Source organism: Platalea leucorodia (genome assembly GCF_965183815.1).
Source record: "Platalea leucorodia genome assembly, chromosome: 1".
NCBI classification, from domain to species: Eukaryota; Metazoa; Chordata; class Aves; order Pelecaniformes; family Threskiornithidae; genus Platalea; species Platalea leucorodia.
The window spans coordinates 94,320,697-94,345,414 of NC_138823.1; the positions used below are offsets into that span (position 1 = coordinate 94,320,697).

The window sequence follows — 24,718 nt, forward strand, 5'->3', positions numbered from 1 at the left end:
TCATCTGAAATTAATAAAGTATGTAAGATTCTGAAAACCAGCATTTCACTTGATCAGTGTCAACTGCTTTTTTCATTGAGGAGAGTGGAAAGATGGTGAAGATGTGGATAGTTAGCTTTATATCCTGTTTTTACACACTTCGGTCCAAATGTTCAGAGCAGTGATGGATTGTAGAAATCATCGCGCTCAGACTTGTTTTTCTAGGAGATTACAAACAAAGCTTCTGCCAAGCTACTCCCCAAAGCAGCTGTTCAAGCCAGGAAGAACAGTGAATGCTAACCATGGATGGAGTCGCTGGATTTGGTTTAAATGCAATTAAAAAACCCCCAGTCAACCTGGTCTGTTTCTCCTAGCGTTAAAAACCACTGTAATCTGGGAAACCTCACACTCACTTTTATGATACTACAGTGGGAGAAGAAATGAGAAGGATAATTCATCTGACAAGGTTCTGAGGAGCAGGAGTCTTTTTCATCTGTGTTCAAGCAGAGTCTTCACTTGCCTCCTAAGGATCAGATTTTGGCTGGGCCCTGCATGGTGATGGGGAATTTTCATGCACTTTTTCTCTCCCTCTAAACAGATCGACTGTTGCTCATATTGTGGCTAATGCGAGACTCACGTGCTCTTACACGGCGCCCGTTGGGGCAAGCTACTCCACGGTGTTTGAGGAGGAGCTGGGAATCTGTTCCTCTATTCACGCATCCTTGCAGAAGGTAACAAACTGTGGCCATGTTCCCCTGCTTGCTCCTTCATCTTCTGGGAAGCGTCCTAGAGAACACTTCCACACCCACCTCAACCTTCCACGGGCAATAAATATGTGTCCCTCTCCTTGTCCCATAAGAAGGTTTTTCCCTTTTCCATTGCTAAGTGCTCCTCCCCCAGCTCTACAGATAACAGGCACCATTTTTCCTCAAATATTGTCTAATCAGTTAACATGATTGTGTTAAACTCCTAGCAGTCTTGTTCTCAACCTGTACTTAATTTTTCCAGTTATTTCGCTTGGTCTGCTAAAGGATAGTAGCTGTCCCTGCAAAAATTGCCTTGATAATATCCTTAGAGCATCGTATTTCTAGTAACATTAGTGCTGCTCCTGGGATTGCAGCAGATCGCACTGTTACTTTAATGCACCATCACGAAGATACAGAATGCAAAGCAAAGAACAAATAAAGCATTCCCTCCTGTACACACCTCTAAAAAAAAAAAGTGTAGAAATCTAATGTTCAAAGTAGGGTGCATTTTCTCTGAAGATCGGTGCACAGTAATTCCTTCCTGTCACAGCTCAAGCTTCCAGCCTGCTTCAAGGAGAGGGTTTGCCATTCCCACCAATAAATCAGTAATATTTACTGTACATATTATTGTGTATTCCTTTGTATGTTGATGCATATTGTTAATAAATATTTGGATTGCCAGACCACTGGCATTTTCTCTCACTAAACTGTTTTTCTTAAACCCTCAAATCATAAAAGATCGCATGCGGCATTTCACACTTCTGCAAACTCTCGTGGGGCCGTGGTGGGGCTGTGTTTTGACTGAGGATGGGCAGCAAAGTTTGGCCCTGCAAGTTCCGCACAGTGAAATATCAATCATCCTTTTGCAGCGCAGCATCAAAGTCATGTGGTTGCCGATTTTGAGCAAAGAGAAGCTGAAGGTGGTGCCAGCAGAGGAAGAAAGCCACGGGGAGAGGAGACAGCCTCTCTCCTCTCTGCCAGTTGGAGGCCTGTTTTGCTACAGCTGGATGGCCAGCTTGCCTCAGCCACCCAGCCTGTACACAGGCAGTTAAAAAGCAGTTACTGGAACACCGGGATGCCCGATTTCTCTCTTTAATATTAGCTATGAAATCAAGCAACAGAAACTGTGTAGTAATTTAAAATAACCCGAGATTAAAAAAAAAGCTACATGTTCCCAGGTAAGAGTAGTATGTGCGGGAGGGTCTAAGGATTTAGGGACCAATGTGGCACTATCAAAAGTGAAGGACACAAGATCAAATTTAGAATTGTACATTGCATTCATTTGATCTAGTTTTGATCTAGAAATACACAAAAATACTTATTCTGGAAAACCTAGTTAAGAATGATTTTTTGCATGTAAGCCCCTGTTTCAATACACTTATTCTGGAGTAAATCCTCTTTTTCCCATTTCACTGAATTCATATTATTAGGATTAAGAATATTTACATACCGAGTTGTTCAGAAATGTGGGGTTTTTCATATTTGCAATTATGGACATGGACTTCAACAGCCTGCCATATTATAAATCACTTTCAAAGATATGACTTAAAGTTTCAAATCACTTTCACTTAAAAACTTTTAAAAATGTTGTTCTCTATTAGCAGGTTGTCCTTATTGTTGCACTTTAGATATATTTTTAGTACTTGGACTGTTTTGTAGACTACTCCTGCAATGCCCAAACATTATTCCTATGTTGCCATTTTGGTGCCAAAGCACGGTACTTTCACAAGCTGCACCGCAGTCAGCGTGTCTCTACCTGTGTCACTCATAAACCATTCTCACACTGACACTTAAATGTGAATTCAGACTTTTAAGTTTAGTTTCCCATTTTTTAAGTTTTATATGTAAATTCTTCACTAAATTCTTGACATTAATGTTCAAAGAATCCCATACACACCCATTAATTGTGCATGTTATATTAATAACTAGTCTTTGAACCATTTCTCTCCAGTCACCTGGAAGGTCCGATGTGAGGAATGAGTTTTGTGGAGCCCTTGAAGAGAGGGGTAAGGAACACGACCCTGGCTACATTCATGTAAAAATCTGGTATCAGGTGTTTATAGCACTCGAAATATCATCCCTGCCCCCACCCTCCAACTGTGCTTGACAGCAGCTGATATTAAACTGGATCATAGGCTCAATGGAAGCAAGTTTTGTTCAGGAAGTATTGCAAAGACTATGTGAAGGACAACTGTCAAATTAGTATAAATACACACGTATATATGAGTATAGACACATGAGAGTATATGAGAACACAGAAGCGTATATAAGATTATAAACATACACATGTGTAGATATCTATGAGTGGAAGCCCATAACTACACATGTGACATTATCTTTTTCCTCTGGTCCCCGTGATTTTTAAGACTGGAAGTCTCCCAAGCACCTTTCCAAGATGGAGTGCCCAGTAAGATGTTAGGTGAGCAGACTGTTCTAGTCTGCTTTCCTTTTTCTCTCATTCTTCCCTGTTCATACACGCAGTCTCATTTACCGTTGTTTTTTTTTCCCCTTCTGTTTTTTTGCAGAATGACTTTAAGGTCTTTCTGTTTCTTGTTTTAAATCCATATTTTGAATGGAATATTAAAAATGCCACTTTGAAAGACAAGCAATCTGTGATTTTTGGTTTAAATTTAAATTCTGGTGAATTGAAAACAATTGTGTTTCCTATAAAGGCAATTTTATCCAAAAAGCTGGGAAAATGTGAAATTTCATCCATTATTTTTTCATGCATAAAGAAAAAAATTTGAATAAAAGCTCTGCCACTACAGGTCAGCTCTTGACCTGAGGTCCAAGGAGCTTTTGCATCATTTGATACACAACCCATTCACAGCAAACCAGTTGCTAATTGCCATGATGGGAAGGAAAATTAATTTTATCTTTAAAGCTTGTGTCCTTGTATTCTGCCTGCTAGCAGTTTGTGTTCAGATGATCTTCTTGCCAAAGTTGCTGCTACCGCTTCTGGCCGAGAGAACAGGCAAGCCTTTGTACCTGCCTGCAATTTTGTTTTAGACGAAAAATCCAGACAAGAAACTGCACCATCCATTCAATCAAGAAAACAGCAAAAATTGGATCAGTGTGAAGACACAGCATCTCAAATAAGCTTTTAGACTTCACTGGTTGCCTGGAGGAACAGAGCTCTCTGCAGAACATACTGAAAGGTCACCCCCTCACTGCTTTTATCCACTGCACTTAAATGTGAAAAATAAAGTGACTTGCATCTTGTTGCAGTTCAGTGCCAACACTTTATGGGTCTTCCTGTTCTGTAATATGAATCGAGAAATGACTACATGGATTCAGTCGTAAACCATAATGACAAGACACCCCCTGAACATATGGGAGGAAAGAGACATAGAATTTTACATAGAGTCATTAATCTTCAAATCTGAAAGTAAGACAGGCTTCACAGTTAAATAAAAATGCTCTGCATTTGGCCAAGATAAACCTTTTGTTCTTGGAGTAAGAAGGAAGGGACTTCTGTTGGGAAACGGATGTGTCCTTGTGGGAGGAGTAAGGAATGCCATTTTTTCTTCACTTGGAGGGATAAGTAGAAAAGAGCATGTAAAATTAAGTGAAATTAAGTAGAATTTTCAGGACAATGGGTAAAAAAGGAAAATTGGGAAGGAGAGAAAATTACTCTTGAAGTAGGCCTTTGAGGTCCTTTGACTTAACTGAATCACTGAATCCATTCAATATTCAGAATAAAAATGAATCCATTGCTCTTAAACTCTTGCTCAGTTCATTAGTTCATTCTTCCCCCTTGGTTCTCAAGCTGCTCCTCCCCATGACTCCAGTCTGATTACTAAATCACTCCACAAGATAACGAAGGGCTCCAAATTTTCGTTCCCTAAGACTGGCCTGGCTACTCTTGATCTTGTTGAGTGATCCTGATGTCTGCAAGTAAGATGCTCGGTTTGAAAGGATCTGGGTATATGATTAGGAAATAGAGGTACATAGGGGAGAGGGACACTAGTTACCAGATATCAATTCATAATTGAGACTCTACAGTCTGTGATTTACTTAAAAGATTCAAATTTATATCCTGCAGTCACTTACAGCAGTGTAAGTTTGGAATTACGCCCTTAACGTCAGCAAAGTTATTCATGGTATAAAGCAACATGTCCAATGTGAGTTGACAGTGACCTACTTACTGCTGTTGGGAACAGAATAATGTAGAGCAGTAAAAACTTTCTGTTCACTTTAATTGTGCTCCTGCAGGGCGTGAATGGCAATGCTTCTTATTCATGAACATCTTTGTTTCCAAAGAGAAGTGTCTTTTTTCAACTGGATTGTTTTTGAACTCCTTACAGTGTGGTTGCTTCTGGAAACGTTTTCTAACTGAAGTGAGTTGAGCCCTTCTGCTTCACCAAGTAAAAAGATAAACAACTCAGTTTTGGCGCCATTAGGTTGCATTTACAGTCTATCATATTATAGAGACATTAGAAATGATGTACTGAATCACAGAAGTAGCAGCCTTTGAAGGTCTCATCAGTTTGGGAGCGAAAAGAAATAGGAGACGTGGGATTTGTCTTTTTGTTTTAGTTGGATATGAAAATGGGGACAGAAGCAGAGTTATAGCAGATTAGTAGTCCAGATACCAGCAAAAGAGCCATATTTAGCTAAAGTTATTCTTAAATATTTACTGTATGATAATGTCAACTAAGTTTTATCTGCAGATAAATGGAACTGCCCTGAATTGTGCCAAGCCAGTACTGGGAACAAGGAGCCTAAAAGAACTTTATTAAGGTTGTAGTCTCAATTCCTGTAGATATGAATCATAATTTCTTAGTAAGAGTTTAATGCCATGATCACATACTAACATGGGTGGAGGACTTGGACTTTATTTGCTTCAAATTGCAAAGAAGGCAGGAAGGGAAAGGATGGTCCTACCATGGAGGCAAGTGATTTCTAGCCTGGAGGGACTGAATTTTATTGCTGCTCCTGACATCAAGCACCTAGCAATGCTAAGCAAATTGCTTCAACTAACTTAGTTACCTATTGCATGTTGCTAACTTTCTACTCTGAGAGTCCAAGCAGTCAGATTTCTGAGGTACTGAGCACTTACAGTTCTAGCTGAAATCAAAAGGAGCGATGGTCTGAACCCCTGTAAAATCTTACATACTAATAAGCAACCCCAAAAATCAAGTTGCACACATCCAAAATGAGCGCTTAGAATAAAGGGACACCTTTCACCTTTACCTCTCCATAGCTCAGCTCTCTAGTAGTAAAATCAGGAATGCTTAATCTCATAGTAGTCTACTATTTCTGAGGCACTTGGAAGATATTGTGGTCCTGAGCACTATGGAGGATCCCGTGAAGAAATCCGATCACATCTCCAGAGCAGGACTGGAATACTGTTCCATAAGCAAGGCATACAGCTATATATTGAGCAATGTGGAGAAAAGCAATGACACCAGCATTGAGTAGCTGTCTATCTTGTGTGCTTAATGAGACAGTCCTGAGGGAAAAATGGCCTACAAATGCATAATTAAAGGCTGTAACCTAAATGATACACCCAAAAAAGGCTGCATTAAGGTTACAAAGGCAATGTGACTTTGGGCAATTTCTAGGATATGGGTGCTTGAGTCTGTATGCTCAACATTCTTTTAACATGGATTTTTTTGTGGGTAGTTAATACTAAGCTCTGCTCTACTCTTTAGAAAAAGAAATGATGCATTGATTTGAGGAAATGCAGCATATACCCCCATTGAAATGTGGGCACTACAAAAGACTAGACAAAGTATACTTTATTCCCCTAAGTTTGCAGGACAAGGCTTATCTCTATTTGAGACTGCTCTTCTTCAGCACAAACTTTGGCTACTGGGACTTGAAAGAAATTGCCATGCGTTCTTCAGTGAGCAGTAGCAGAAATGAGTTTGTACATGAAACTAGTCATAGACCTTCAATAGATTATTTCGCTCATTAGTTTTGTATTTTATCATGCTTGTAACTTTTTATAACATCAGCTTGGGGGAACATATCTTCCAATCCTGCAAAGCAGTGACTTCGCTGAAATTACACAGATATTGCATCTACACATATATTTGCAATTGAATACTTGCTAAATTGATTTGTAGGCTTAGGTCAAATTATTTTCTTTGACCATCATCATCGCTGCAGTTTGTTCAGCAATTCTTTGCAAATATCTAGTACAGGTACTGGTCAGCCTGATCATTATTTTTTCTAAGCTGTTCTGTGCATTCAGGTTCCTCTATTGCATTTGTTGATGCATTCAAGAAGTCTACCATTTTCACAGCTCAGGCGATAAGAGCATAGTGGGAGCAGGGAAGAAGAAAGCAGCTTCCTAAAATGTAGTCTTTTTATTACACAAAGAAGTGATTAAAGCATCTGCTTTAGTTTTCTTAAGAAGATGTTGCAAATCTGTTACAGCCAGAACAGTTCAAGATTTTTTGAAGACAGGAAACAGTGTCTTTTCCAACAAAACTGACATTTGTTCATTGAAGAAAGTTAGTTCCTTATAAAAACAACTACCTGAAGAACGTTTTTTTTTCCTTACTATGAGACACAGCAATATTTTTTTAATACCTCTGTAAACTTTCCATAAACTTTTATATGACAGGTTCAGCAGCAACCCTGACTTCCCATTCACACGCCTCCTCCTCCTTCATCCCCTAGCCAACGATTCCTGCCTTCGCTTCCCCCACCCCAAGCTGCAGCAGGTTACCTCTTGAAGTGTGCTAACATACCCTTTCGGTTTTGCTTGATGGTCTGCTTCTGTCCTAGATTGGTACCCTGGCAGGATCACGTGTGCCTTGCATTGAAAGGCTTCAAATCCGGTTTGCTTTAAACAGAAGAAGGTCCTGATTTTAAAGTGTTTTCTGATTTTAAAGTGTTAGGCAATGCTGGTTCAGTTTGCAGGACAGGGGATCCTTTACACGTTACTTCAATTTTTCATTTTGTTGCTGGAGAAGAACATATTTGCAATTAAATGACATTTAAAAGTAATTACAATCAACCACACCACCAGATGGAGCTGCTTTTCTGCCTTTCCTGCTGAAGGTGCTGAAACTGTGGGACTGAATTCACTGGGACTGTGGGACTTAACTGTATTTACAGTCAATGAAATAGAACACGCTCTTTTGTTACTTCTGGTGATGCAGGACTGAGCATCCCTGCATTCACATATGGCTGTTTCAGTGATTTTTATTTGTATGCTGCTAACAATAGCTATTATGCCAGTCCTTTGCTTTTGCAGGGTTAGGCTGTGACATGCACTCCTGTTTCTTGTTCGTGCACTTGAGAGTTTTCAAGTATAGGCTTACTTCTTAGAATGGCACAGTAATATTAAAGCAGAATGTATTTCTGCTTTTTTTTCCTACTGTAAAAACTATTAACATTCTTTAGAAATGCAAATCTCGCTCTGTTCAGACCACTACACAATATATTTTATTCCCTGAAATTCAACTCTGAAGTCTTCTTTTGTGCTTTTAGCAGTATTGTACTGTGTTACAGATACCTAGTTGCTGGTATGTATGTACATTAACTGAAGTTACAATGTTCATAAGTCATGAGAATCAATATAAATTACTGGGATAAACATTCTCTCTCTTACAATATCTTCTAGCAGGTAGCTGTTTAGCTATCTACTATCATAGCTCAGCAATTGAGAACAAACTAACTGAGGCAGTTCTGGGGAACTGCAAAGAGACAGGGTTGCATTTCTTCCTTTTTTGGTGGTTTGGAAAACTCCACATTCAAGCAAACAATTTTTAACATAGGATTTATACAGCAAGGTTACTTGGAAAGCCTATCCCTGTGTTTTAACCCAAGTGAAAGAAATGAGACTGACGTACAACTTATCCGGTTGTGACTGCTGGACTGAAAAGGTTGGCCTGCATTTGCCAGGAGCTGCTAGAACAGGCTATATTGCACAACTCTATTTTCCCAAAAGACAGGGAGGTATCTGAGCTGATGAGGTCAGGTTACCATTCAATTATGCCATGTCAAACACGACTCTAAAGACCAGTGGAGGCTTTGCCAGCCGACGTCATGAAGGTCCTTCTGACTAGCTGGCCAATTCTGTTGCCCTCAGAGAGTCCAAATGAGTTCATGCTGCTATTGATTTTCAGTCAGCTACATGCCTTGCTGCTTGTGAAAAAGACAAACACAAAAATACAAAACAGAATTAATGTGGGTACGAGTTCATGTCATTTTCCATTTTCATGTCTCATTTCCAGTGGGCAAAAATCTAATGCCTTAGAGGGGAAAAAAAGGGGAAAAAAATCTAATGCCTTGGACATCTAATGTTCATGTGCTAACAGCTCAAAAAACTGTTTTAGAGATGTGTTGTTTTGCCACATATGTTTTATATACTTCCTAGGAGTTCATTTTGCAGGGTATTTCAAGCATTTGGAATTTTGCAGTGTCCTTAGTCAAGCTGTAAACACATCTTCTGTCCGAATAAGTTTCCTGACAGAGTTTTAAGGAGACATTGGTTTTTGTTTTCCAGAGGCAGTCTGCTAGGTGGCAGGGCAGGAGCAAAATCCAGCATTTTAAGAGACATCGAGAAAAAAAAATATTATTTTAGTAGCCAGAAACAGTTTTGGGGGTAGAATGCGCTTTATAGCAGACTATGAATAAGATGGAGCTTCTTTCTCACTGAAGTCCCTAGCAACATCAAAGCGTAATGCAGGGCAACAGTTTGATCCAAATCATGTTTTTCCTAGATCGCTAAATAAAAAATACACATAAACACAGAGGTTTTATATGCGAGAACCTGGATCCTAGTGTTCATCAGAAACCGTTGGAAGAGATGTGGTTCTGCAGCTTTCTGGAGATCCACATTAAACCAAACAAAAACCATAAAACCAAACCCTTTTCAGCTCCTATGCTGTGAATAAATTCTGGAAGCTGGAACAATTTTTCTCACTGATAACCTGAGCTTCCCCTTTCAAAGACTGTCTGTTTGGGTCAAATTGTTGAAATGCAACAATAAGTCTTTCTATTAGGATAGCAGCTTGTATATAGGTTTTTTATCATAATATGATTTACTGAATCAAAGTTTGACAAACGACTTAAGACAGTGTACCACATGAATATAAACAGTTTAGGTAAATATCTTATAAATCACAGGTATTAAAACAAAACTTGACACCTCTAAGAGTCACAAGAACCAAGCAACACTTCTGAAATCTTAGTAAATGGCAAGCTTTTTGTGCAATGTGGTTTTGTCACAGTTAATGCAAACTCTAGTCTGAATTTAGTGTTTGTTCGAGCACTTGGAAACTTTTCCATACAATTTTGGCAAAACAGAAAGTAAAAGAAAAAAGATTAATCCTTTGTGCCGTTGCTATATATTTGCTTGTGACAAAGAATGAGCTTGCTTTTATACCAGATGCAGAGGAATCTTGGACCTACTGAAATCAATTACAAAACTCCACCTTTGAAGAGGTTAGCATTTCACCCAAATGAAGGGATCTTCCTTGCCTTATTGCCAAATACCAGCTATAAGTCATTGAAAAGGATATTCCACATCATTATGGGAAACACACCATTGCTGTGATTTGCGAAAACAGAATAAATACATTTTCATATATTTAAAGTAGTCTCTACTTCCCCTAAGGAATGCCAGATGCAAGTCTGCTGAGAGACAAGCCAAAATATACAGCAGACATCTCTCAAAGTGATTGTCTGAAAGACTCAAAAGCTCTAAAGGATTTTGCTTGCTGAGCATCCTGCAGAAATTAGGTTTAAATCTTTGGATTTCAGATTTGGAAACTAAAATAATCACTTCCAAATATGTGTTTCCATTTCAGTACTTTTTCCATTACAGATGTAATGCATGCCTGTTCGGAGAACAGCTGCTTGGTTTTCCTGCATAAGGAAGAAAATTAGGTCTAGTAATCTAACTTCTGAATAATTTCTAGTCAGACTGTGTAGAGCCACTGAGTCTTTCATTCAGGGTTTGACCATCCTCACAAACATAGTAAACTGAAATCCTATCCTTATTAAAAATACAGAGAAGCTAGAATTTCCCATGGGATAGGGAACATTTTTTTTAAATAACTGAGGAGGCTATTAGTATCTTCCCTGCCATTTTTATACAAGCAATATAACTTAAAATTGGAATGAAGAACTACATGATTTTCAAAGTGAAGCAAGAAGATCATTAAGAACGAGTGCTGCTAGAATTTGAGATAATCCCTGCATATTTCTAAATCCCTGTAAATTGTGTAATATTGCTTTGTAGTTATTAGTCATTCACGTCTTCTGGAAAGCTATTGCCATGGGAGATTTTCTTAGAAAGTCTCGAGTGGGGAATTGGAGAGATTTGGCATATTTGAACTAGGTACATCCATAAGTATGGAATGAATACTTTCCTCTTGGACTAACTAGAAAATCTGCTAGTTTGGGGTTTGAAGGTTGAAGCTACTATTAAAAGAGCAGAAAAAGAAATTACGAGCACTGTTTGAATGGGCTTCTGGATTAAATTGTGTGGTTGAGTTGAATCAACAGAATCCCCCAGTTACTTGAGTCTGGGTGTCTGCAAACAAGTATTTTCATGCCCATTTTGTGTCCAAATGAAGACAATAGTTTATCCAAGCAGCTTGACCAATTTATTAAACTGCACATCCAATAGAGCTCCAAACCAAAGCAGCAAACCAAACTCTCTGATCTAACAAGTCCTGAGAAATACATAACCAGGCACTTATAGTCAGAATTGAGAAGGCAATATCATGACTCGCTTACCAGTGATTTGCGCATTCATTTTTCTTTTATGCCATTCAGCAGCCATTTCAGGTTGCAGATGCTCCTGCAAGATGTGTGTGTGTTGAATGCAGGGTGGGGATTAGAGGAACAAGGTGGGTAGCTGGGAAGCAAGGAGGGGGGAAATTAAAGAAGAAGGTGCTGTGTTGATCCCCTATGTAGTTTATAGAATCATAGAATCGTCAAGGTTGGAAAAGACCCTTAAGATCATCAAGTCCAACTGTTAACCTATCACTGCCAAGTCCATCTATACCATGTCTTCAAGCACCGTATCTATCCGTTCTTTAAATACCTCCAGGGATGGGGACTCAACCACTGCCCTGGGCAGCCTGTTCCAGTGTTTGACCACCCTCTCGGTGAAGAAGTGTTTCCTAATATCCAACCTAAACCTCCCCTGGCGCAGCTTGAGGCTGTTTCCTCTCGTTCTATCACTCGTTACTAGGGAGAAGAGACCGACCCCCACCTCACTACAACCTCCTTTCAGGTAGCTGTAGAGAGCAATATGACCTTAAACATAACTGGTCAAAGCTTAGGGAATGCCAAAAAGCCTCGTGACTGCAAATCTGCTGTCTTGTCTTTTACTAGGAAATCGCTCCGCTTTTATCTCAACACTTTCTTTAATAACAAATGAAGTAAATAGTACTTAGAAGCCTGAGACCCTGGTTGCCCTGTTCTTTTAAGAGAATCCATTTTGAAATACTTAAAGAGACAACGCTAAATGCCTCCTTAACGAATGTCCACTGGCATAGTTTGTCACATGCGCTGAACATCTGTTGTAAAGGTTTATCTGATTTCAAATTACTCCCTTTCAGAATGGTAGCAATTGATTACCACTAAAAATCCAACTTCCTTTTGTATGCCGTTAATTGCCGGATCTTAATTCTTTCCATGCAATATGGAGTCCTGTTGCCGTAACTGCTTTTGCTTAATTTCTGTGAACAGCAGGCCTTTTTGCAGGCCTGTCTCCCAGAGTTATGGAATATGTAAGAAAAGTATATTAATTGCTACAATATCACTTAACTTTTATCAGTATTTACAGTAAGTTTCTCTCCTTTCTGTCCCTTATTTTGCTTGAACCTTTCACATTTCTCTGTAATTTCTATTAGTCCAAATGGTTTTGCCTTATCAGCAAATGGCACATTTTTTCCCTTTGCTGCCTAAAACATTTGTTAACGATTTGGCAAGCTGAGGAAGCAAGCGTTAGCGGAATAAACACCACATGAGGAAGTTAAGGGCTGGTTTCTTCATTTCTGTTTTCCTCATCATGAAACAGATACTACTTTGAGAGAGTAAAGTAGTAGTGTTTTATTTTATCTAAGGAATCTTGACAATATTGTAAAAGTAGTAAGCACCGTTACCTACACATCACCTGTTCATCTTTCTTCTTTCCAACTTGGTAATTTGAGGTGCCACAAGCCTCGGATAGGTGGGTCATGAGGTCTCATTTCCAGGCGCAGGTGAGAAAGCACCTGCATGGCAACCTGTTTCCATCAAAGTGGATGCTAACAGGAGAGTGGCCCAACGTTGTCGTCCACTGCTCTGTTACAGCCACCGGCAGGTCGAGAGCGACGGTGAAGGCAGGTGAAAGCGGTGCCTTCCCTGCCAACAGTCGTGTGGGGCAAGGCGACAACTGTTCCCCTCCTTCTTGCGCTGCATCGCAGACCTCAGCTGAGTAACTCAGGAGCGTGCTCTGTGGTTTAATACCATTAAGTTGGGGCTGCTTAGCTCGAAGAGCTTAAACGGCAGCACCCGGGCTCGCTCGGGCGGGAGGAGGCAAAGGAGCGCGCCTCCGAGCAGCTCAGCCAACAGCCTGGCGAAGGCGGCAGCTTGCAGCGGAGTGGTGGTGACGAGCAGTTGACGGCGAACTGGTGTTCGTCATGTTTTCCATGAGTACAGCTGGTGCCAGCGAGAACGTCTGTCCTGCCTTCCTCTTCTTACAATGCTCTAAACCGAACTACCAACAAACGTCGAGTGCCCGGCCAGAAGCCAGAGGAATCAGAATATTTGGCACTTTGAAGTGACCGTTTGCTGCTCAGCTCTTTGGTCAGGGTGCAGTAAGAAGATCCTCACAGCAGCGCCTGCTAAGGAAACTGTTTAGCGATGTTTCTGCTGCTTTGACATTCGTTCCGCAGCGAGACCCAGACCGCACGCTCAGTTGAACTGCCCTGGATTCACTCACGTTGGGAGGCTGCTTTTTGGCAACCAGGCTGATGCTAAAAATAAAACAAACTATGCAAAACAAACAAAAAAACCCTCTGATGAATCCATAGCGGGAGTGTATTGCTTCAGAAAGTACGGTGTTATTTGCTTTTTAGTGTCTCTTCCATGAGAAAAAGAATGGAGGGAAGTTTAATAATATAGTATTTTTGCAATCATCCGTGCAAATCACCCCCAGACAATAGCACTGGCAGGCACAAAGTATAGAATGAAGTTTGGAAAATTCTTAGAAATGGGTCTCACCACACCAATAAAAGTATCTTGGAGGATGTTGTTTACTGTACATCATACTCAGAAAATAAAAATGAGGATTCTAATTCTCTTTATTTGTTTAAAAGGTAAAGCCTGTATTTTGCTTTGCCTCCTGGATTCTTTTTCTTGTGGTTAAGCGGAACCTTTGAAGACAGTCTGACCTTCAGAAAGGCTGCGTGCGCACACGTGCGAGCCTCCTCACCCTCTGGACTTTATTGTCCACGAGCAGAGTACTGCTGGTACCAAGTGTGAGTACAAAAATGGTCAGAGAGATTTGCCTACAAACTGTATCATACTTTAAAAAGCGAATGCCTTCAGTGTTCCTTCTACCTTTGGGGTTTTGCCCTCGAGTTCAGGTCTCAAAGCTTTTCTCTGCGGTTAGGATGGGTGGAAACCAATTTAAACATAAAAGCTGCGGGGGGGTCTCACAGACTCTCGGCTGCAGCAGACGGACATTTGGCGACGAGCAGGGCAGAGGGGCAGGACCCGGCGCTACGGGCGCCCGGGCCGGCGGGAGCGGGGAGGCCCGGCCCCGGCCCCGGCCCCGGCCCCGGGGGGCGGCTCGGCCTCCCGCCGCCCTTGCCCCAGGGCCGCGGCTGCAGCTCCGCCGTGGGGCTGGGCGACGTCCTGCTTCACCCTGAGCCTCTGGGCTTCTTCTTCGGGGTCTCTCCGGTGGGTGGAAGCCTGAACAACGACGGCGATGATAATTAATTATAATAACGCTGAAGCCTGCTCCAGCAGCCCACGACCCCGCCTTTCCCCCCGGCCTGGCTCTGCGGGGCGCGGAGCCGCGGCGGCAGCGGGGGGACACCCGCGGGCACAGCCGGCTCCGCGGGAGCGCCCGTCGTTTCTCCCCGTCTCCCCTCCGGAGCCCATAAAACGCAGCTCCCTCCTCCGCGCCGCGGTAACGCCGGGCCGCGGGCGGGAGGACGTGCGTGGCCGCCCGTCGCGGCCCCGGCCGCCTCCGCACCGCCCGTCCCGGCAGGTCCCGCCCCCGCCCGCAGCGCCGCGGCCGCCCCAGCCCCGGCCCCGGCCCCGCGGGGAGGCTCCGGGCCCGGCGGGGGGGCGCGCCCCCCGCCCGGGGCCTGCGGCGGGGGCGCCGGATAAAGCGGTGCCGGCCGGTCCGCCTGCCGCCAGAGGGGCGGCCGGGAGGGGCCCAGCGGGGCGCCCCGCCATGGCGAGCCCCGCACGCCCGCGGCAGGAGCTGGCGGCGGAGGAGCGGCGGCTCCGCGGCGTGGCCCCGACGCTGCCCCGCGACGCCAAGCGGGAGGCGGCGGGGGAGCAGCGGCTGCTGCTGCTGGAGCTGCGCCGCTGTGGGCGACCGCCGTCCCCCGGCCCCGGCGAGCGGCGGGAGGAGGGGGAGGAGAAGGAAGAGGAGGAGGAGGAGGAAGCGGCGGCGGGCGAAGGCTGTTGCAGCAAGTGCAAGAAGCGGGTGCAGTTCGCCGACTCGCTGGGGCTGAGCCTCGCCAGCGTCAAGCACTTCAGCGAGGCCGAGGAGCCGCAAGTGCCGCCCGCCGCCCTGTCCCGCCTGCAGAGCCCGCCCGCCGAGGAGCCGGACCCGCCGCCGCCCGGCGGGGACCCCCCGGCGCCGGCCCTGCGCCTGGTGCCCGACTTCCCCGACGGCGGGGAGCCCAGCGCCGAGCGGCTGCGGCGGCAGCGCGTCTGCCTGGAGCGGCTGGCGCGGCCCCCGGCGCCCACCGACGTGCGGGGCACGCTGCAAGTGCTGGGCTGCCCCGGCCCCCGGGAGGTGACGGTGCGCTACACCTTCAACGAGTGGCTCTCCTTCCTGGACGTCCCGGCCGCCCCCCTGCCCCCGGCCCCGGCGGCCGCCGGCGACCCGCCGGCCGAGCGCTACGGCTTCAGCCTCTGCGTCCCGCCGAGCCTGCGGGAGGGCTCGGCCCTCCACTTCGCCATCCGCTACCGCAGCCCGCAGGGCGAGTACTGGGACAACAACGGCGGCCGCAACTACACGCTGCGCTGCTGCGGATCCCCCGGGGCCGGCCCCCCGCCGCCCCCCGCCGCCCCCCGCTCCTGAGGCCGCCGGGCGAGGGGCGCCGCGCCGCGCCGCGCCGGGGAGGGCGGGGGGCGGCCGCCGCGGCCCCGCACCCTCGGGCCCGGCCCGGGAGGGCGGCGGAGGGCGGGCGCCGAGGCTGCGGCCCGGGGGCTGCCCCCGTCCGGTGGTCTCTCAGCGGGCGCTTCGGTTTTGCCGGCCAGACGTGGGCGTGCGTAGGCTCGCATTGCTGTGGCTTGTGGAATCGTTTTCCGTTTTTTTTGTGGAGAGGAGAAGGAGACTGAGTAGTGTGGGCTTTGCTCTTCCCCTCCTGAAGTGAATTTTTGAGGTCTTGATTTGGGCTTGACTTCGCTTACCCAACTAGTCAGAGATGCACGGAGCACTTGTGTGAAAACTTAATGGCGTGTTCTCTACGGATTTAACGTAGCATCCCAGTCTTCCCGTTCTCACATCCATTTCAGAGACAGAGTACTGCAACAGCAATGGTGTGTTTTCTTTTTTTTAATGATTTTTTTTTGTTCAATGGACTCCATAACAATACAGTTCACTGCTGCGATCACCTGTCAAACTCATGACAGGCTCGTGTGCCCGTCCCACCTTGGCCGTGCCTGTGGCGGCTCGGAACAACAGGCAGTCTGTTTTGGGGCTGGATCCGGGGCTGGACTGGGCTGCTCTGGTTTTTGTCATGCAGCACACTTCGATACCGCTCCCTGCCTTCCCCAGGCTTGTGTGTAGGTCCCGTCTGGCTAATAGCAGCCAACAGGGACTTCTGCAAAAATGTGTTTAAAATAGACTGGTGACTTCTTTTCACGCAATTGACAAGTCTAAAACCGGGACAAAGGAGGAGTTAAAATATTTGCTGATGCTGGGTTTATCAGGAGAACTTTGGTAACGCCTTTGAGTAATGCACTGTAAAGCAAAAGATGGTGTCTGTCTCACACACGGTTCTGTATTTTCAGATCTGGGGAGCAGGGACTGATTTGGATGACCTTCTCGCTGAGGAGAGAGAGAGAGAGAGTGTCCTCAGTAATGAATGAAAACAAGTGCCTTAGTTCAGCTCTCCTTATCTTACATTTTGCACCACATTTCTCAAGTATTTATAATTTATTCAGCTTATTTTGCTACATATTTTTCAGTATTTGAATGTTGTTGGGAAGGGTTTTATTGAGCACACCGTTGGACTTTATAGCACTGGACACTTGAAATGATTTCTACAGTCTTCACTCTTGCATTGTCAGCCTAGAGGTTGACTACTACTGATGTCCCAGGTCTTGAAATTAAGCAAAAAGTACCAAGGAAAATGGGTTTGTAAGAATAAAAAAAGCTTAAAAAAAGTTAAAAAGCTCACCATGACAGATCTTTTTTTCTGTAGAGCAAAATGTAACAGGATACTTCTCAGTTTTGCAACCTGGTTGTGCCCCTACCCTAAGGTGTGCGGTGCAGAGGGGATCAAGCTGTGCCTCGCCGTAACCAGGAGCGTTGCCCGTCCCTAAGAGGCATTGCGGGCTGTACGCTGAAAATGACGGTGGTCCTGCCAGAGCCACGAGGCAGATCGCCCTGCGCGTGCCTGACGGCTCGGTATGCTCTTGTAACGGGCATCTTGTGCAGAGCTGTGGTGTGAGGAAGCTTTACTAGCAGGGGCGGAAAATAGCTAGGTTTCAGTCAAATTTTGTTCTGTCTCTTCTGCGGCTTTGACTCTACTTGGTTTCTTCTGATACGGTATCCCAAAATACGGGTTAGTTTTTTGGATGAAAAAGTAAGTAGATAAGACATTGTCAGAATGCAGAAGATGTTAGGATATGGATGTATGTTCTTCAGCAAGACCGTGGAAACTTATTTTCCTTTTTAAAACAGCATACTGTGAGTTTTCTCAGGTCTTCATTTCCTCTGAAGACAGAAAACATCTTAAAGCCCATTATGAGCACCTTAGAAAATTTTGCACCTCTATAAAATTCCCCATACTTGAAAATAAGTCTTCAGCTAACCTGCCTCTTCAGAGAGCTGGTCCAAAATCGGAGCTAGAAGCAGGGGGCTTCCTGGGGAGAAGACGTGAAGCAGAGGGAGCTTCAGTTCCTGCAGTTCCTGCGGTTTTGCCCACGCGCGCACTGCTGCCGCAACACAGCCTGCCCTCCCTCCCCCCTAAAAAACCTGTACATAAACCATAGCGTAGAGAATACGGCCGGGTATAAAGGGGTGTTCAATTCCTTCAGAAAGCATCGTGCTGTTAGCCTACCACCAGTCGCTCTGAAAACGCAGAGAGTAAAAGCTCCATGCGCCCAAACAGAAGCTCTTACTGTTGTTTTCCAAGATCCACGTAAACTCCCGCCAAAAGCATGAAGGGTTTTAAAGGAGAATAGAGAGCTCTACTACTTCCCTAGGCAAGTTTGTTTTAAAACTATCGTGCGTTACAGGATTACAGGATATTACATGTAATAATCTGGTATGAATTAGCCTTTCTTCAGATAGTTGCATCAATGAACTAGCGTGCTCTTAAGCCGATACATGATGCTAACAGCATTGAGTCTTCATTTAAGTACAGTGTAATATTTGGGGCTTCTGGAGCCCATTCCTTATTCTGTGTTTTGTTTATTAATTGCTTCAGAGGAGAAGGAAACTTGGCCAAAGAAAGGGAGGGGAGGGATCTCTTCTTAAACAGAATTTAAAGGAGTAGCTGTATTCTGATGGCTGTGTCTGGGCAGAGGTGCAGAGCTGGCGGCTTGAAGAATCCCAGCTAGCTGCGCTTACTGATGGAGGGCTAGAAATGTTCTCTGGTATGCTGTAAACTATGGGCAAGGGCTCTTAAAACACCCACATCAGAAAGTGTAACATTTATGTGTTCTTTTCAGACGTGTGATCTGAAATTGAAAACACAAGAAAGTATTTGCTGAGACTAAACAGCAAAATGCTTTTGAGTGCTTCAGAAAATTGGTGCCAATCTAAAATTCTGCAAATTGTGATAATTAAAGCACAACATTTTTGTGTTTTGATAACAGGTAAAGTGCTTTTATTTATTATTAAGAATTACTTTTTATGAAAGAAAAGGGGGAACCTCTCCCAGACGAGAATCAAAGATACTCACTGTTTAATAGGTCCTCCATTTTTATACTTCTACGATGTTAGAGAAGCATAGATTTCCAAAGCAGGTTTCAAAGACTGCCTACGCAGAGTTCTCTGTATTTTCATAGATGAGGTTACTGAGGGCTGTAGAAATGCAAGGCCTTACCAAAGATTACCTTGGGCGGCAGTGTAAAAATCAGAACTGGATCATGTGTGTACTGAATGCTAGCAAGCCTGCATCAGCAAAGCACACGTTGAGATAAATGGCATAATTGCAACTTTATTCTCAAAGAAATATATTCAAAATGAAGTAGTTCTAATTCTATAAATTCAAAAGGCCCAATAGAGTAAAAAGTTAAGTGAAGCACTCTTCTTGTTTGGTTGCATTACTGTCAATGTAGTTTTTATAGAGATTCAGAGCATAACTTTTGGAGGATGTGCTCATAAACACCCTCCCTCCCCTAACTTAAGAAATGATAAAGATTTGTTAGCACTCTCGGAAAAACTCCAGCTCCAAAGATTTTCATTTTATGCAGATTCTGTGTGTCCATCCGTCCCGTCTGGTCTGTCCCGCCCCCGCCCCCCCCCCCCCCCCCCCGGATAAGGGCTTAGGGGAGAAATAGCTGCCAAATGGTTTTATAGGTGTATATAAAACCAAAAAGTTTAATATAGTTGAACCTCTACAGTGGGTAACTGTGAAGGACATGAAAGTTAAATCTTCCTTAAGCAATTTTTTGCAGCTTACACTTACATTTAAATTCAAATGATTCAGAAAAGGACTGTGAAGCTAAATTTACTCCGGTGTCATGAAGAACTGCAAACTTGCATGCAAAATACTTCTGTTTTATTTAAAGCTGGGGCTTTCAGTCAGGACTTCAAAAGCCTGGCTTCTGCTCCCATTGGCTTCCCTGGGATTTGGATCCAGCCCAAAGTACTGCAGGAAGGTAGGGGAAATGATCTAGGTTTAATTCTCTATTCTGTTCAGAGTCTTGTGCTGTGGGGTTAGCATAACACGGCACTGTGATGAATGTTCATCTGTCAGGAGTTCAAAATCTGCTGTCTATGGGTGGCAGTAATTAAATCACCTTAATTGTTTTTCATGATTCTTTTTAAGAGGGAAAATTACTTGCCTTGGATTAGCATATTGCCAAAGACTGGTATAAATATTTATGTGGTGCACTCTTTCAATAGAAAGCCTGTACATTCTTCACAGGTCTCCATAGTTCTCGTACCCTGAACACAGAAGAATAATCATTTGGATGGACTACTTACCATCACTTCCCCCCCTCGTAAAGCTTCAGTAGATACTGGGCTTAACAGTAAAAAAGGTAAGTAGTTTAGAAAGAAGCATCTCCTGCAACCCATTGATGATATTTAATTTCCTGTGTAAGCTGCAGAATCCTTTGAAGGTGCATGTGCTTGTGAAACAGGTTTGGGACTTCCAAACTTTTTCCTTTTGCAGTTGTAGAAAATACACAGCGTTGGAAGAATTACTGGCTTCTCTCTCTTTTTTTTCTGCTTCCACATTAAGGGCTCATGCAGTATTCTGATATTCTAAAATACTGCAAAAAGAAAGAAGGTAAACTCTCAGTAAAAGAGCTACACACCTTCCTTCTTTTTTTATAAAGGTCATCAAGCAAAACATTCCTAAGAGTATGAAATTCAATTATGCCTGTGTTAAGAACCGTGGAACAAAGCGATCGGTATACTCCTGACTTGAATAATGGCAGGATTTCACTGTAGATCATTATGGAAAACTCAGGAAAACAGTCAGTGCACAGCTCTTTCATGACTCTGTTTACGTGTACGTATGGTACTTGCTGGATATCTGGAGAGATGCATTTATGTTGCATTGCAGAAAGTGAGTTGAAGGGCTTGTCTTTCTCCACAAAATTATTCTTCTACCCGCTGATGTTAGAGGGTGAAAGTAATGATTTTAATGCCTGGAAACTTGGTGAAGTTTTATGTAGAAATCCCTTTCTAGAAACGTGAGTCCCAAGTTAAAATCCTTCTTGGCCTATTTTAACGTTGTATGTAAGTGTTCACATGCTACTCTCTCGGGTTGCTTTCCTCCAGGACAGCTGTACCTCTGATAGGTCTGGGCATTTTGAAATTGAGCTTGGCATTGCAGTAAAATCTCCTGAGAAGTTGCAACACACAACAGAAATGCCTGTCCTTTAAACAGTTACTGACATTAAACAAATTGTTCTTTTTTGTTCTTTCAGAGCGCCGTTTCCAAGTTTATACTGTAAAAGTCATGACAAACTTCATTATACGTAAACATTCAAATTTTGGTGCATACTGCTGAGGTTAATAGTTTGCTGCAGTGTTGAGATCAGGAACAGACAAACATTTTTAATATAATACAAAAGCAAGCTTGTTTTGCTAAGACATTGCATCTTTAGTAAAGATATTTATTAAGCTCCCTTGTATTCTAAGGAAAAAGGATATACTTTTTATAATAGTGGACATTGTCCATAAGTCATGGGACCCTTCCTTTGTGTTTTAACTATTCCTGTTGTTTACACTGCTTTGACAAAATCCAACAAAGCTCCTGACAGTGTGCCAAGAGAGAGATTTAATGAGTATTGCAACGTAAACGGAACTGGTGAAGCACAGAAGGTGCAGCCGTAAGAGCGCAGCAGCTCCGAGGCTGGACCACGCTGCCAGCTCTCCAGTATGCTGTCTCCATCAGGGACCATGAGCAGATGCCTAGCCAAGAGTCAGAACAGGGCAAGTGGACACAAGTATAATACTAAAGTAATCCCAGCCTACAAATATTATATCTGCGCTGGACTTCCTAATCCAGATACGGTCTCTAAGTATTTTCCGTGTAGGATCTCGATACAGCATTCCATAAGCTATGTTTTTACACAAACCGGCTATGTTATGACAAAATTACTTGAAATGGACATTAGGAAAGGAAAAGAAAAATATTTCTAGTTATTTTACAGTCACATACAACTGATAGGCACATAACTAACACTAATGGAGGGTGAACTTACATGTGTGTTAGTGAGGAAAGGAATCTGAAACAGAGAGGGAACAGACATCTAAAATGCAGTGATTGTGTGGGGTTTGAGTAGTAAATGCTAATACCTTTGCTAGCTTTGGACTTTTGTTAACAAGTTAGATAGTATTACACAGGCTTTTGGTCCTTAGAAGCAGTTTTCTTAATGTTACTTCTAATAAGTAATGTATAAATACTTTGTGGTAAGCTGATGGTTAATTTGCAATTAAGAACTAATTTTTCCTTGACTGAGAAAGTGAGCTGTCTTAACCTCTGCACTACAGACTGGGGAGAGAGGGAGATTATAGAGCCTGGATTTTATTTATATTTTTCTTGATGGATCCTCTCTGTAGAATATATCCTGAAGGTTACTAGTGCTCCTTTGCAGGCATAAATGACTAAGGTATAGATAATCCGAGTTGCAACCTTGAGACAGAAAGTAGGAGCAGATGGCATGAATTCAGAGAGCAGTGGTATTGTATCTACCACCAAAACTTAACAACGGAATTTTCAGGCATTAATGGAGAAGAAATCTCCTTCATACTTTTAAGGGAATTAATAAAAAATGTCACATTCCCGTGACTGCACGCCTGTAAGACAGCATGTACCATCTACATCTGTATTCGTGGTGGAAACTAAACAATAAGGAACTTCACTAGAAAGGTACTGGTATCTTGGAAGAAATGATTATGTATTTAAAGGGTCTCTATTTGAAAACAAACTCTTTTTTTTTGTAAACATGGTGAAAACTTAGATTTAAATAGTAAAAATGTTACTGATGGAGTTGTCCCTCTTTATAAATTAGGGCCACACTATTTATAAGGATGTTTATTTTGTTTCCTAGTATACATTCTCAGATCCTGAAATGGTATGCAGTGCTTGTTCCAGTAATTAAGCTCTTTTAAACAAGAATTTTGCATGTACTCTTTTAGGGACCAAGTTCCTTAGAGTATAAAACTGGCAGCCCTTCCAAGCCTGTGTCCTCTAAAAGTGTAAGATGTTATTACATTTCTTTGAGTTCACTGGAAGCTTAAATGGTAATCAAACCTTTCTTCCCCTACACTTTCGCCATTAACTTAAGTGCACTTAATTAACCAGTTGTGAATGTGGAGATCTAAAATACAAGATCTAATGTATTTAATTATTCTAGTGTATTAGAATAATTAAATTCAATTTTAATAAAATGTTCACTAAAAGCAATTTACATTGCAATACTTACCTAATACGAGGAGAATTATTACTGTATTTGCCTTTTATTTGAAAGTGAGAATGGAGGCTACGTTTGTAGTCTCGGGTAGTCACAGTATCTTATTCTGTACATGATATTGTTAATGGAATGCATTACTATACATTTCAATCTAACTGTACAAAATTATAAAATACACTTTAAATGGTAGTGAGGAATGGGAGTTTGTTCTAAATTAGACACTTTGTCTATCCTCTGCTTTAATAATATTATCACAGAGCATGAACAACGCAAAACAACAGAAGTTCTAAACAAAGATGAATTTTGGGAGGCAATAAAAATAAGGGGAGGTTTTTAAAGGCCACAGTGTCATGGAACTAGTTTTGAGTTTCTGTTTCTCTTCTTAAAAAAAACCCACAACAGTCCCCTGAAAAAAAAGGAAGCTTTTTTCTGTATGCCATTAAAAAAGCTTTGCACTGCTTAATTTTTCTGCAAATTTCTAACAGAAAACAAATTTAAGCACAGGAATGACTTGAACAGAACCTGATAAAAATTTTTGCTTGCCTTTTTTTAACATATTGTCTTAAAAGTGTTGATTATTCTACAGATTTAATAAAAAGCAATAAAACGCTATACTGAGTGTTCCACTTTTGCTAGGCAAAGCTGGCTGCAAATTCATGACTTACAGCACTTGAATTATCGTCATAGTTAGGTTCTTTTTCTCCTGCAAAATTCAGGAGCTTTGTGAAAAAGGGAGACCTTGCATGAAGTGATGTGGTGCTTTCTGCTAATAGCTGAAACTCAACAAATTTAGAAAAGGACTCGGTAGTGAAAATATATTTTAAAGCTCCCAAGCCTCGGTGATGCAAGTCTTACATTCTGCTATTCTGATCTGTTAATTGTTAAAGGTAGGATGAGACTGGTTATTAATGCTTGGAATCAAACGAAAGAACTAGTGAAATTTTATGTCATCTCCTGAAATGTCAAGGGATGCCCTTTAAATAAACCACACAATGCAGCTTGTGATACTTCTTAAGTATCAAGGGCCAGGAGACGAGAACTCTGTTCATCTCTGGTGTTAATATTTAAAATGAACTATGTATTTAGTCATTTAATTAAGATGCTGTATATTTTTAAATGAAACAGGATCAATAAGAACTTAGTAACTGGGTGAGGGGTTTTAAATCTAACACATCTTTCGTGCTCGGTGAGAGAAAAGGTCAGCAGCAGAATCCTGTATCTGGTTATGGGTAGCTTAATGAAGTTTTATTGTCAAAGTAGGGCAGGAGCTATTTCATCACATGGGACATACAAGCAAACAGATTTCAAGACTACCTTACATGCTATTATAAATCACAGCAATATATTTTAGAACATGTGAACCATTAGAAAATAGTACTTTGGTTGCCAAAAACTGAGTCTCTCAGACATTTGTTTTGCTGAACAGAAAAGCTCAGACATGTGCAGTGAGTTTACGCATCTGTATGCGGCACTGTAGGATGCTGAAGATGGTCCAGTGTTGCTTCAGGATCAGA

At 42.8% G+C, this 24,718-nt stretch overlaps 2 protein-coding genes across 2 annotated transcripts in view; one reads left to right on the plus strand and one right to left on the minus strand.

Moving 5' to 3' along the window:
• Nucleotides 1-15,056: 15,056 nt before the first annotated feature.
• Nucleotides 15,057-15,954, plus strand: PPP1R3G (protein phosphatase 1 regulatory subunit 3G; the record flags this gene model as incomplete). The annotated part of the gene is made up of 1 exon (XM_082329237.1): nucleotides 15,057-15,954. Exon 1 carries the CDS (start codon nucleotides 15,094-15,096, stop codon nucleotides 15,952-15,954), a length of 861 nt encoding a protein of 286 aa, XP_082185363.1. The 5' UTR covers nucleotides 15,057-15,093.
• Nucleotides 15,955-19,680: 3,726 nt separating this feature from the next.
• The window catches only part of LYRM4 (LYR motif containing 4), a 100,165-nt gene continuing 95,127 nt past the window's right edge, over nucleotides 19,681-24,718 (minus strand). Inside the window, 1 exon segment of the mRNA XM_082325136.1 lies at nucleotides 19,681-24,718. Within this exon segment, the coding sequence (XP_082181262.1) occupies nucleotides 24,656-24,718 (63 nt within the window). The 3' untranslated portion in view covers nucleotides 19,681-24,655.